At 62.1% G+C, this 14388-nt stretch overlaps 1 protein-coding gene across 1 annotated transcript; it reads left to right on the forward strand.

Annotated features, from left to right (window-relative positions):
* The first annotated feature begins 1034 nt into the window (after positions 1–1034).
* On the forward strand, positions 1035–11215 carry LOC112943906 (nuclear receptor ROR-beta-like). Its single transcript, XM_026035211.1, has 10 exons — positions 1035–1069; positions 6678–6763; positions 6849–6990; positions 7410–7823; positions 8042–8163; positions 8271–8403; positions 9073–9180; positions 9371–9481; positions 9965–10077; positions 10555–11215. The coding sequence occupies exons 1-10, from the start codon at positions 1063–1065 to the stop codon at positions 10714–10716; spliced, it is 1398 nt and encodes a 465-aa protein (XP_025890996.1). The 5' UTR covers positions 1035–1062; the 3' UTR covers positions 10717–11215.
* The last annotated feature ends 3173 nt before the right edge of the window (positions 11216–14388 follow it).

Genomic DNA, 14388 nt, shown 5'->3' on the forward strand with positions numbered 1-14388 from the left:
GCACGGGCGGCAGCGAGGCCGCATCCGTGCAGGGCGGCAGCGATGCCCGTGGCTAATGACGTCCCTCAGCACCCCAGTGTGGGTCCCCATCCACCCCATCCACCCCATCCCATCCCATCCCATCCTTCCCACATCCCATCCTTCCCACATCCGCAGCACCTTGGTCTTCCCCATCATCCAAGCAGGATTTAGCGGCACCAAGGAAGCCAAGAGGCTGTGGGCATGGAGGCCGTGACAGAGCCCGTCTGTCCCCAGTGCTTTGCACCTCCTTCACCCAGCACTTTGTGAATGGGGACAGCGGGAGTCATCCCCAGGGCTGATTCCCGGGAAAGGGGAATCCTGGCTCCAGGAGAAATGACACGGATGGAGGTGCTGGGATGCGTTAGGGCTGCTCCAACAATGGGTTTGTGGGAGCAAATTTTAGCCCCCTCTTTTTAGCCCCCAAAGTTTATTTGGTCCCTGTCACTTTTGGGTCATCTCTATCACTTCTGGGTCCAGGCGCAGCCAGCCCACGGGGGCACAAAGGGCATTGGGGTGATGCTGGGGTCCCCAGGGAGGCGCGAAGCGATGTGGGGACTTGGCCGGGCCATGTGGCCCTGCGGGTGCCCGGGGCGCCACGGGGGCCCCTGCGCAGCGCCCCGGGACCGGGCCCGGGCCCCCCGGTGCCCCCCGGTGCCCCCCGGTGCCGCCTCGAGCCCCGCGGCCGCGCGAGGCAGGAGCGGGAGGAGGAGGGTGGAGACAGGGGAGGAAGGGCGGGAGGCGGCGCCTGGAGTGAAACCGATTTGGGGAGGCGGGGCCGGGCGGGCTCGTCATGTGAACGGCCACATGCTCGGGCAGAAGTGGGTCAGCGGCGGCGCGGAGGGGCAGGTGCCAGAGCCGCCCGGTGCCGCCCGCAGCCGCCGCCTCCTCTTCATCCTCCTCCTCCTCCTCCTCCTCGTGCCGGGGCCGCCCGCGCGTCCCGCCGCGCTGCCAGAGCCGGTACCGGAGCCGGTACCGGAGCCGGTGCCGCCGCCGCCCGCTCCCATGAGCGCCCCGGCGCGGTGCTGATCGCCGCCAGCCACGATGCGAGGTGAGCGCGGGGCTCGTCCCGCCCGGGGGGACGGCGACAGCGGCACCGCGACGCGCGGGGGGCGCCGGACCCGCGCGCTGCCCCCTCCTCGCCGCTGTTTATTTGGCTCCGCCGGCTTAGACCCCCCTAAGCCTTTCCTCGCCCTAAACCCCTTTAATCCCGCTCTCAATATGTTGCTTCCCGCCGCGCTTTGATTTTGTTTTTCCTTCCTTCCCTGCGTTTCCCTCCCTCCGCATCCCGGCGCTGGTGGCGGAGCTGCGGACGGAGCGGGGACACTTCGGGAGCAAGTCGCTCCCTGCGGGGACAGGGCAGCGAGCACCGGCCCCAGCCCCGAAACCACTGCTGGCTTCGCTTGTTTATTTATTTCTCCACGTATTTATTTATTTATTCGTTCGTTTATGTATTTATTCACTTGTTTATTACCTACTTATTTCTTTTCTCGGYGGAGCCGTTATCAACGGCAACTCCTAGTTTTATCCCATTTTGTTTTGTGGAAGGGGGATGTGGGCAGGCTCCGGCGGGATGGGGACGGTGGCAGCGTCGCTGGTGCTGCAGATGCTCCTGTCCCTGCTGGAGCCTCTCAGAGGGGACCAGGGGGACGTTTTGCAGTTAGTTCTTTTTTTGTCCTTTCCTCCGCTCCCTTTGATGCCTCAGTGTGTTCCTGTCCTCCCCCTGCCCCCCCCCCCGGCATCTGCTCCATACATTCCTCTGCCTATAGGGACGCACGGCACCGCGGCTGTGCGGTCCCCGTCCCCATCCCGAGCGCGCGTTGCCGCCCTGCCAAGCGCCTTTTCCCAGCTCGGCTGCGTTCCGCATGCGGCCGCGGGCTGCACGACCGGGGCGCCGCGGTGGCACTTTTCTCAAGGGGCAGTTTTATTCCAGAGCGCAAGCCCAGGGCTCCAGTGCCGCCGGGTGCTCCCGCATGGATTCGCTCCCTGTTTTTGCTCCCTCGGGGCTGCTCTGGGCTCTGTCCGGGGGACCGTGGGGTGCTGCGCTCGCCGGGCGCGTCGGGAGCGTGGCGTGCCGCGAAGCGTGCCGGCCGCCGGCCGCCTTGTCCCAGTGACCTAGATCTGTCATTGGAAAATCAGAGGGGGCGGAGGAGGAGCTTCCTCGCCCGTTCCGAGCGGCGTGCGTCGCTCCGGAGGCCAGCGGAGCGTGGCCACTGACGCTGCCCTCCTGCCCACTCCSGTGCCAACCGGGAAGTTGCCGGTGGATCTCGCAGGGATGTGAGCAGTGTTGCCAGCACTGGGGATCTTGGCTCGGTCAAGCACTCCGAGCCGCCCCACTGTCCTCAGGGAGCATCCAGGAGTGGTGGTGGGACYTCAGGGTGCCCCGGGACGGGATGAGACGCCGGCAGCTCCGGCAAGAGCCTCGCGAGGCCGGAGCTGCCGCTGGGCTCCGCGGTGCCACGGCCGCGCTCAGCGCGAGCTATTTAGGGCGCGCTCAGGGCTAAGCCGCGCGGGGTTATTGGGTGCGCTGAGCGGCGCGGGGCTCAGGGCCTTTATTTAGCTCCCCGCAGGGATCATTCCCCCCGCCCTGCTCTGGTTTAGCCTTCTGCCTCCTGGCTTAGCCCTGCAGCTCGCCGTGCGGGGCCGCGTTTGCGGCGCTGGCGCCTGCCCACGGCAGCACCCGGCGTTTCGGAGGCCACCCCACTGTCACTCGTGTCCCCAAGCCCAATGTGGCCTGGTCACTCCATGCAAAGAGCCGGCTCCAGGCTGGGCTTGGGAGAGCTCCTGAAGCCGAAATGCCGGCCCTGGGCACGGGATCTGCAGGGATAAACCCCACCGAGGCCAAAACCCATCCCGATTCCCTCCACATCCGGGGCGGAAAGCTGGAGGCGCTCCCTGCGCGAGCGGCCCGCRCGGCGGGGCCCGGCGCTTGCATAACGGCCGCTCTCCCGCCGTGCCGCCCGCCCTGCGCCCTCCCTCCCCGGCTGCACTTTGCCCAGGGCTGCCGTGCACCCGGCGCCCGTGTCCTCGGGCACCTGCGTCCTCGGGCACCTGCAGGTGCCCGGTTAGGAATTAACGGAGAGCGGGAGGTGCCCGGGGGCACTGGGCGCCCCGGGGCGACGCTTCGGGTGCAGCAGGGCCCGAGCGGAGCTGCCGGGCGCTGAGCGGGCGGGCAGATCCGGCCGGCTGATAATTCCCTTTTATTTTTCTTTCCGATGACAGCCGTCCCTGGAGGCCGGCGGCCGCGTTAGCGAAACCTAATCGAGGCTAATGAGGCGGCGCGGGCGGCTCGCCGCGGGGCGGCACGACCGGCCGCCACTCCAAGGGCTGACGTTGCTCGGTCCGCGGCTGCTCCGGCTGCATCCCGAGCCCGGGAACTCGCTGCTCCAGCCCGCGGGAAAGGCCGGAGCGCGGCCGCCCGCCGTGCCCGTGGCCGGGTGGCGAGGGAGGCTCTGTCGCTAATTACCCCTGGCTTCCCGTGCCCGGAGGTGCCCCGTCCGGCGCCATCGATCCGCGGGAGCCGTGCGGGGCGCAGACCTACTTTCCCAGCAGGACGGCCGGGTAATGAGGCTGCCGGCCCGAGGGAGCCCCGGGGCCGGTCACCGACGGGAGGAGAGAGCGGCCACGGGGGCACCGAGGTCCCGTCRTGCCCGGCCACGGTCCCGTCCCTGGACTGAGCCCTATCGGGCTCCTGTGTGGTCTATGGGGCCCCATTTGCCCCCAGCATCAACAYAGGGATGTCCCAACCCCTTGCGGTGCCCTCGGGAAGCTCCGAGGCCAAAAGTGCCCGGGCACCGCGACCCTCCTGGCGCAGGATCCTCACTGCTCTCTCCTGTAGCCACCAGGCCCCGGCTCCCACTGGTGCCGGCCGCTCCAGCGGGGGATCCCTGGGAACATCCCTGTGCCGGGGGGGTCTGTGGGGCACCCACTGTCCTGTTCCCCTGGATTCACCCCAGCACCATTCCCTGGAATGGGGATCCGAGGGGGGGATCCGGGATATATTCCCGGGCCCAAGTGGGGTGCTGAGATTTACGGGGTGCGCGCGGCAGAGCGGGGCRGCCGCGGGAYGGGGCGYGCTCGGGTCCTGCCACCGACGCCGCGACGGGAAAGGGGGCACGAGCCGGCGGCTCGCCGTGGGGCTCGCTCCGGCTCCGGCGCCGCGGGAAGGGTTAACGGCGCCGCGCGCGTTACATAAGGGCGGCGCTGGGCGCCGGAGCCCGAAGTGTGTCAGTAGGGCAGGATTAGGGCGCGCGGGGCCGCCTGAGCGACGGGCAGYGCCGCCAATGCCGGCCCGTGGCCCCGGCCCGCGCGCCGCTTACATAAGCGCCGCGGCCGCTGCCAGCCCTGGGCAGGGCCTGTTTACCGGGGAGGAGAGCGAATACCGCAGCGGGGACATTTTAATTGCCGGCTCCGCTGGGTTGTTTATTTGCTGCCCTCCGGCGGGTGAATTTTCCTCCTGTTTCCCCACGGGAGGGTTTGTTGCTGCCCTTGGATGAAGGGGGACCTGAGGCAGGGACGTGCTGGGGGTGGGAGGGTCCCTGCGCTGGAGCTTGTTGGGGCTGGAAGGAGGAGAGAGAGGCTCGGATGAGCCTGGATYGGCCTTTCGGAGGGGCACCCGTTTCTCGTGTTCCCGGGGAGGTGCCAAGCGGGCACCTGGATTCCTGTGATTCAGCTGGGAGCAATGACCGGAGCGGCAATTAAAAGCTGTTCCTGGTTTTAATTGCCCCAAAGCCAGAGCTAAAGCCGCATCCCCACGTCAGTCCCTCGGGACTGAGCCCCTARTAGCCTGTCAAGTGCCCGTCGTTAGCATGCACTAATTACCGGGATGCAATATTCCCAATTGGAGCCCAGAGAAGCTCCTGGCATGGAAACAATCCCGCACCACCTTCTTCCATCCCTCCCTCTGCAGCCAGTGGAAAAGCCACGGGCTGCAAACTGATGCCCAGCCCTAGAACCCGGGGAACCTTCCCGGGGAACCTTTCCCTAAGGAACCTTCCCTCTGCCCCCCTTCTCCGAGGGCATCTCCGACCGGGCGCAGTGCTGGGATGTGGCTCCTTGTCCCTGTCCTGCTGGGCGAAACGGCCCTGCTGCCCGTCCCGCTGCTTGGCCGCTTCCCGAGCGGACACGGGAGCGTTTCGGGCTGCGCCGGGATGGGCGCCAGGCGCGCGGGGTAATTGCGGGGCAGGGAGTATCGGCTGCGGGCGCCGGGCGAGGCGGGCACACCAGCCCCGTGCTCCCAACGACCTTGCGCAAGGAGCGGGAAGCAGGATGCTCCGGCTCGGAGCCGCCCTCGGGGCCCACTCATGCTGGGACATTGGCTGTGGTGCGAATGGGATATAGGGGGAGTATAGCGGGGATATAAGGGGAATGGGGATATATGGGGAATAGAGTGGGAATGGGSTTGTAGTGGGGGTATAGTGGGAATGGGGATATTGTAGGAGTATAGTGTGTGGTAGGAATGGGAATGGAAGGGGAATATAGTGGGCATAGAGTGGGAATGGGGAGTAGAGTGGGAATATAGTGGGAATGGGGATGTAAAGGGAATATATTGGGGATATAAGGGAAATGGGGATATAGGAGGAATATAGTGGACATATATTGGGAATGGGGAGTATAGTGGGAATATAGTGGGAATGGGCGTTTAAGGGGAATATAGTGGGGATATAGTGGGAATGGAGATGTAAGGGCATATAGTGGGGATATAAGGGAAATATAGGGGGTGTATGGTAGGAATGGGGATACAAAGGGAATAGGCATATAGTGGGAATGGGAAAAGGGAATATAGTGGGAGTACAGTGGAAATGGGATACAAGGGGGATGGAGAGGCCCTCCCCATCCCAAACTCTCCCTGCTCCGGGCTGCAGCCGCCCCTGCAAACAGCGTTGGCGCGAGGAAGCGGCCGCCGGGCAGAAGGGAATTACCCGAGCCGGGGATTTGCCCGGGCCCGGCAGATCTTAAATAACCCTAATCTGCCCGCGGGGTTTATTTTGGTGCGGGCGCCCAGCGCCCTCGGGAGCAAGCGCGGGAGCGGGGCCGGATTAGGGCCTGCGGAGATGCCGGGCGTCACGTAGGAGCCTCGCGGCCGCTCCGGTGGCTCCGGCACCCGGCGGGAGGGCAGGGCCGGCCCTGATCCGGGCGCCGAGGGAGGACGAAGCCTCTTAGCGGCTCAGCGTAGCCAGAGCTGCCGCTGGGATTTGCTGGGGGACGGGACCAGCCTCCGGAGCYGCCGCGTCGCTCCTGGGGTTTTTAAGTTGGAGCGGCCCCGATCCGTGGTRCGGGATCAGGAAAGGTCCCCGGGATGTCACGGGGAGATGGATACGGGRATGTGCAGGATGGCAGTGCCCCGTGGTGCTGGGTCCGGGTGTCCGGGGGTGCTGCGGCTCTGCCCACTTTGGCTCCGGTGTTTTCYTTGCTGGGGGGTTGTAGGATGGAGGGGGGGCTGTGGGGCACCCACTGTCCTGTTCCCCTGCAGGGACCCCAAAATTCATGTGACGGATCCTGCAAAGGGATTCGGGCAGGGATGGGGCACCAGCATGAGGCCTCCCCCTGCTTTTCTGCCCCAAAAGGGCCTTGGGGGCTGGTTTTCGCCCTTCTCCTCTGCCCCTTGAGCATACCCCATCRCTGAGCACCTCTGTTTTGTCCCCCGCTCTTTGCTGCAGCCCAAATCGAGGTGATCCCCTGCAAGATCTGTGGGGACAAGTCCTCGGGGATCCACTACGGCGTCATCACGTGCGAGGGCTGCAAGGTGAGCGGCGCCGGCGGGTCCCCCCGGCCGGGCGGGCGCCCGCGCGGGGTCCCCGTCCCCTCAACCCTCCCGCCGCCGCTCGCAGGGTTTCTTCCGGAGGAGCCAGCAGAACAACGCGAGTTACTCCTGCTCCCGGCAGCGCAACTGCCTCATCGACCGCACCAACCGCAACCGCTGCCAGCACTGCCGCCTGCAGAAATGCCTGGCCCTGGGAATGTCGCGGGACGGTGAGCGGGGGCTCCGGTGCCGCCCCAGCCGTGGGGAAGGGGTGTCAGGGGAGAGAGTTCTTCCCTCGTTGGGAAGAACAAGGCTGTTGACCCTGCTTGGTGTTTGGCCCTGGGAAGGTTGGGTCCAAAACGAGCTGGCAGTTTCCTCGCGGGCGTTTGGGAAGGATCCAACTGGGGGGTTTTGATGCTGAAGCCTGTGAGCATCTTCTGTCAAAACGCATCCGCTGGGATGTGGGTTTAGATGCTCGGGAGCGGTTTGGATGGGGTTAAACCGCAGCATTCCTAGAGGAAAATGGAAATCGACTCTGTTCGATTTGACCCAGAATTGCTGCTGGGGGGGTTGCGCTCACCGGGTTTATCAACCCCGAGCGGGGAGCTCCTCCGAGCTCCCTAACGGCGCCGCTTGTGCCCCCGGGCAGCGGTGAAATTCGGCCGCATGTCCAAGAAGCAGCGGGACAGCCTGTACGCCGAGGTGCAGAAGCACCAGCAGAGCCAGGAGCAGGGCGGCGGCGCCAAGGATGAGCCGGAGCCGCTCGGCCGCGTCTACAGCACCAGCGTGAGCAGCGGCCTCTCCGACCTCGACGACATCTCCACGCTGTCCGACGGGCTCCTCTTCGACTTCCCCCTCACGCCGGACGGCGGCGGCGCCTACTACAACCTGGACCTGCTGGCGTCGGCGCAGCCCTCGCCCGACCCGTCCAGCCTGGACGTGGCCGAGGCCGCGCTCATCAAGCAGGAGTCCCTCTACGAGCTGATGCTGGAGCCGGCGCTGCTGGCGCACGGCGCACTCGAGGGCGGCCCGCTGGCCGCCGACATCTCCGTCCTCGAGATCGGTGAGCGCCCGCGCGGGCTGAGCCCTGATGCAGCTCGCTGCACGGCTGGCTCCGCGGTGCCGCCCCTGTTCCGGGCCCTTTCCCCCCGGTGCCTCTGGCCTCGGCTCCCCGCAGCCCTCGGGGCCACCTGGGCCAGGCCGGGGGGGTGGCCCTGGGCAAGCGGGGACGTCCCCATGGTTCGGCCGCCGCTGCCACCAGCCGCTGCGCTCGCCTTGCAGACCGGATCGCCCAGAACGTGGTCAAGTCGCACCTGGAGACGTGCCAGTACACGACGGAGGAGCTCAAGCGGCTGGCGTGGACGCTCTACAGCCCGGAGGAGATCCGGGTCCTGCAGAGCAAGGTGCCAGCCGCCTCGCGAGCGYCCCCGTCACCCTCCGTCCCTCTCTGGGGACCAGGGAGCCCCAGGGGAGGTGGGTGGCCGGGGCTGAYGTCCCGCCGTGCTTGCAGAGCTGCGAGGCCATGTGGCAGCAGTGCGCGCTGCAGATCTCCAACGCYATCCAGTACGTGGTGGAGTTCGCCAAGCGCATCGACGGCTTCATGGAGCTCTGCCAGAACGACCAGATCATCCTCCTCAAGGCCGGTAAGAGCTGTGTGCCCCGGTGTCCCCATCACCGTCCCCCGTGGTGCTGCCAGGGCTCCCGTTGGCTTTTCCACCCTTTTCCGCGCTTTCCAAGCCCCCCATTGCTTTGGTCTCTTTGTGGCACTCGCCTTCCCAGCGGGTTCTTTGCAGCCCATCGTTTKCAGGGATGTTTTCCCTAAAGCCTGAGACCTTGGGAAGGAAAAYGCTGCCCAAACCAGAACTGCTTTTTTATCGAGGCAAAGCTGGGCACAGGGGGAGGCTCTGGCCGTGTCCCTGCCCAGGTGCCACGCACTGTCCCTGACGTGTCCCCAGCCCAGGGCCCGAGTTGAACTATTTTGTAAAAATTATTTCTTCCTTTTTTCCTTCTGTTTCGTTTTCACTCTCTCTCCTTGCTCCATCGCATTGATCCATCCCATGGATCTCCCTCTGTTTCCGAATGCTCAGTGCCTGGATAATATTTCCCCTAGGTGAAATACTGTGGTCGCAATTGGAAACCTGCGAGGGGGGATAAAAAAAACAAACGAAAAATATCATCAAACTGGATTTATTTCTCTTAAACGCTTTGCTCTTGGGAATTACCAATTTGGACTTCCAATTGGCGCTGTTTTCTTTGTTTCTTTTTCTTTCCTCGTTTCCTTGGTGCTGGGCCGCTGGCGCTGCCCCTGCCAGGCTGCCTCGAGGTGCTGCTCATCCGCATGGCGCGCGCCTTCAACCCGCTCAACAACACGGTGCTCTTCGAGGGCAAGCACGGCGGCGGGCAGCTCTTCAAGGCGCTCGGTAAGGGCCGYGGGCGCCCTCCGCTCCGGGCCCTTCCTCTCCCTTTGCTCGGGAGCCGCGTCGTGGCCGGGTTCTGCCGCGCGGTGGCCTCTCCCGCCCGGGGACAGCCCAAATCCCCGCCAGGGCGCGGAGCCCCGGGCGCCGTCCGGCGTCTTTGGGGATGCCGGTGACGCGGCGCTCGCCCCGTTAGGCTGCGACGACCTCATCAGCGCCGTCTTCGAGCTGGGGAGGAACCTGTGCCGGCTGCAGCTGTCGGACGAGGAGATCGCCCTGTTCACAGCCGCCGTCCTGCTGTCGCCCGGTGAGCAGGGGCACGAGGGGCGCGGGTGGCACCGGGGGTGCTGCCGCGGCGCCCCGAGCCCTGGTGCCGCCTGYGGGTGGGTGCCTCCCTGGAATCTCAATGGGGAGAACGTCCTCAGCAGAAGGGCTCAGTCATTGCTGGGACAGCAGGATGAGGAGCTCCAGCAGGAGCAGGTCCTTTGGCCACGGGCTCCACACCRTCCGCCCCAGAGGTGCCTGGATGTCGTTTTGGAAAAGGTTGAGGGAACCAATGGGAAAGGAGCTGGGAATGTTCGGGGAACCTCAAAACCCACCTGGTGCTCGAGGCCTTGGTGTCTCACCCCCAGAGTTGGGGCTGGGGAGATGGCAGCAGCGCAGGGGCTCATCAKCTGTCCCCAAAAACATCCTAAAGAATGAGAAGATATCGGGAGTGATGTGCAATGCACCATGCGGGATGGAGGTCCTCCCTGCAGCACTGACTGGGCCATGGTYGGTCTCCCCCTAGATCGCCCTTGGCTGACGGAGTCTAAGAAGGTGCAGAAGCTCCAGGACAAGATCTACATAGCCCTGCAGCACGAGATCCAGAAGAAACACTCTGCCGAGGACAAGCTCTCCAAGGTAGCGGTGCTGGGCGCGAGCGGCGCGGGCAGCCCGGTGTGAGCAGCATCTCTGTGTCTGGTGATGGGGACACCCTGAACCTGGGTGGCTTTCATCGTAGCCACGCGCGATGCAGGTGGCTCTGCCGGAGCTTGCTCTCCACGCACAGGCCCCTCTTGGCCATCCTTGGCACCTGCCGGAGGAGCAGGAGTCTCTCCTTCCAAGCACTGGGCATCTCTGTGGCTTATGGGAGGGGTCAAGGCCATGGAGATACCCATGGCCAGGCTGAGCATATCTAGGGCAATGTCCATTGCTGCCTGGGCCCTCCTGTTCCCAGAGCTGTGCAGTGATGGTGAGATGACCCAAAACACCCAAGCTGTGGCCAGTGGAGCTCCCCAAATGCACTCCCATGTCTCCAAAGGATGGGCCATGCCAAAGCCAGATGGGACTAACAGGGAATGGAGTTTTCACTGGTTCCATCACTTTGTTTCCCTGCAGATGGTTTCCAAGCTGCCCTTGATGAAGACCATTTGTAATCTGCACTTGGACAAGTTGGAGTTTTTCCGGCTCCTGCATCCGGAGACCGCTATGAACTTCCCTCCCCTCTACAAGGAGGTCTTCAACTCGGAGCTGCAGTACAGCGACCCACGGGAGAGCTAAGGCTGGGGCGGCCCGCGCCCTCCCTCTGCGCTCCCAAAGCTTGGAGATGAACTAAACTTCAGAGGTTTGGGACAACTTATTTAAATCAAATAATCAAACCCAAGAGACCCTGCAGGGCCGGGCTAGCTCCCAGGCCCCGTTTCCTCGCTGTGGATTGCAATAGCTCTTGAATGTAAAGCACCTTGAAGGAAAAGCAACCTGACTTTGCCATACCAGTGAAATGAATGTGAAATCTCCGCGTGGGAGAGGAGATGCTCCTGTAAGTAGCAAGGCACCGACACCTCCCCGAAGAGCACGGCCCTTCCCCAGGGCCCGGCTCGCGCTRCCCAGCTCCCGTCTTTATTTTGACTGCCCAAGGCAGAAGCAGGGGGTGAAGGAAGGGCAATGTGCCCTGCTCCGGATGGGCACAGTCCGCTCCTGCCTGGAAGTTCTGCTTTATTCCTCGCCGCTCGGCACAGCTGAAGATGCCAAGGAGGTGGATCTGGCACTGGATCTCCTTGTGGAGCGGGCTGGTTTCAGGAGGAGTCCCAGTGCAGAAGGGAGAAGCTCTGCAGAGTCTCCGTGCCCTCCTGTGAGCTCTTTGCCCGAAAGCAAGTGCAGCCGAGGCTGCTCGGTCCAACCGCCCCTTCCCTGCTCCAGGAAAACGCTGCGTCTCAGAGCAGGTTCAGCAGGTCTACCCACCTCACGGGTTCCTTTTTTTCTCAGATTTTGAGGGTTTCTCAAAGAGAGGGGCTTTGCCCTTGTGTTYGTGGCCAAATCTCAGCTGCTGCGGCGGTGCCGGTGCGGCGGCTCAGGGCGCTGCTGCCTCGCGTGGCATCACAAGCAGTGGCCTTTGGGGATCTGGGCTGTCACGCTTAGGGTTTTAGGGACCTCTGCAAATCTTTCCTGTGATCCGGGCATCCCAGAGTAGCTTTCGTGGCCTTTCCTCCTCCCAGCCTAAAGCCAACCCCGCTGCTGTCTCCCTTCCTCCCATCGCAGGCCCCACRAGGATCTGTCTTTGCCTCTTCTTCAGGTCAACTTGGACTTTGCTACTGGTATTTGGGGGGTTATCCTCCATTTAGTAGTACCTGGGGGCTTTTTAAGGGGAGAAATCCCCTTTTGGGGCAAGAGGAAGGGAAAGTCCTTTATTCCTAGCCCAGGAAGTTGTGGTCTGGTCTGGACCCACTGCTCCCAGCGTGGGGGGCTCGGAAGGAGAAGGGATCATTTGGTCTAGGGAATGATGCCAGCTCCTTCCCCCAGCCGCCCGGGTCGCTCGAGGGATTTGCCCCCCGGGCTCCGCCGGTGAGTTTTCAGTCCCTGTTCTTGCTCCTCCTGCACCGAATGCCAAAAAGCTGCACAGGAAAGAAAAGCTGCTGCGAGGCAGCCCCGCTTTCTGCTGGCAAAGGGCTAAACTGCCAGGTTCTTTCCCCGCTCTGCATGGATTTCTCACACGTACAGCCACATCCTCCAGCAGCTTCTATCGCCGCCCAGAAAGCAGGGACGATATCAAAGCCAAAACTTCCGACTCTCCCATCGCACCCTCTCAACCAAACGAGCTTTATTAGCGACGGCCGTGGATACCCACGCTCTCCAGACAGGGAAAACACGGACCGCACTCGTTCAGGGAAGACCTGCCACGAAGCCACTGGGATTTCTGCAGGGAAAAGGCGCAGAAAACCTCAGCAATCCACTCTGTTCCCAGCGCCGGGCGCTTTTTGGCGTTGTCCGAACTGCCTATGGGAGCAAATCCGAGGTCGGCAGCCTTCTGGCTTTCCTTGCTGTCATCAGCCCCGTGTCTCTGGAGAAGGCGGCCGAGCCGAGTCGCAGTGTTGAGTGCCAATACGTCGTTCTCCGACGCAGCGTTAGCCGGGGTGGGGATGTGCCGAGCTCGTTTCCTTCCCCTCTCCAACCCTGCATCCTAAAGCTTTATGGAAGTGAGAAGTCAGTATTGCCTTTTTCGTCTCAAGGGTTGTGCCTTTTTTTTTTTTTTTAAAAAAAGTCATTTTCAACAGCCCCGTTCGCTTCCTGGCTCCTCTCCCGGGGGAGAGAGGCCATGGGGAAGGCGCTGGAGAGGGCGAATGTGCTTTGTGGGGGGGTCTCCATTGACGCCCCCCTGCAGGAAGGGCAGACCCTCTCTCAGCGCAAAGAGCTGCGGGTGTTTTGAAAGGTTCAGGAAAAAAAAAGCACATACCCTTCCTCACATCCTTAGTATTCGCCCGCCACCACGGTACCCGTCACCGTTTTCATTTCATTGGCAAAGACACCAAGAAAGCACCTTAAATCAGGAAAAGACTGAGCCCTCGCCACGAGCTTTCGGCGCAGCGCCTCTGTGTTGGGAGATTTGACATTCTGAGCAATAAGAGCCCGGGTGGGAATGGAAGGGCGCCTGGAAGTATTAGACACTTGTGACGCAGCCTGCCGCAGCGCAGGAACCAGCACTTTTACCTTTCAAGGGCCTGACTGGATGATTCGGGGATGTCTGGGGAGGTAGGAACTGGTTTTGTACCAGGAGTGGAGCCTGGTGCAGGTTCCGGACCRGGTCCGAGCCGCCCCGTGGCACCCGAGCGGCTCTCAGCCCTTGGCGTGTGCCACGTGGCGCCGCGGTGCCGAGCTCCCTCCCGGCGCCCACCGCGGCCGTCGGTATAGGGACAGACCGAGGGGTTTAGGGCAAGGCTGGATAAACGGGTAGAAATGTGGAAGCCCCGAGCTGGCGGGAGCTCCCTGCGCCTCCGCTCCCGCCTGGCCGCAGCGGAGCACCCGGGAGCAAAGCAGGAGATTCCCCTTCTCCTCCCGACCAAGCCGCCGGCGGAGCAGACACGGAGCCCTGCGGCCGCAAACCCRGTCAGACGCTCAGGCCTCTCCGGCCCCGAGAACGTTTCCATCCCTCCGGCCACCGGACGTTTGGCCGCTTTATTTTAAAAGGTAACGAAGTGAAAGGCTCCCTGTAGGGGCACGACCTGAGCAGCGAGGGATTGCTCTTTTCCAGATGAAGATTAATTTTGTGTTCGTTCGTTTGCTATGGCAGTTTAGCTGAGTATGCATTTCCACCTCCAGAACCCTCACACTGTGTATAAAAATGGATAAAATATATAATAATATATATTCTTGTGAATGTTGGTGCAAAAGAGAAAATTATATAAAGTTTCAGTCGGTTTTATGTTATTTTTATCTATATGAATGAAAGGAAGAAATGGAGCACATTTTTTCCATCTGACACCCCCCCACACCTACCTGTAGATACCAACAGGTTTTATGGAAATGTTTTACTTTTTAGACTTAGGAACATGCTTCTGTTCTCATTGAATGTTCTGTCTTGTAAGATTGTAATTTCTATTTTTTTAAAGAAAAGAAAATAACTAAATAACAAAACTTCCTCTTTTCAGACCGGTCAGCTAGGAAGGGAGGGCAGGGGAGGGAGAAATGTTTATTTAAGGACAAAAGCTTTGTCTGAATTTTTCATGACATGAAATAAAAAGTAATATAATGTATGGAAGAATAACTTTTTATTGAGGTGTATTCTTTAGGCATATGGCTGTATATTGCACAAAATTTACAGGAAGAAAAATAAAGTCTGTTTTGCAAGGTAAAAAAAAAAGAATCCTGTGGGAAATAGTGGCTGTGATTCTGCATTTCAGCAAACGGGGAGGCTGGAAGCAAACCCCTCCGTCGGTGAAAGACCTTGAGTTTGCTTGA

This window comes from Nothoprocta perdicaria, unplaced genomic scaffold (genome assembly GCF_003342845.1).
Source record: "Nothoprocta perdicaria isolate Ctin4 unplaced genomic scaffold, notPer1 scaffold_157, whole genome shotgun sequence".
In the NCBI taxonomy this organism is placed as follows: domain Eukaryota; kingdom Metazoa; phylum Chordata; class Aves; order Tinamiformes; family Tinamidae; genus Nothoprocta; species Nothoprocta perdicaria.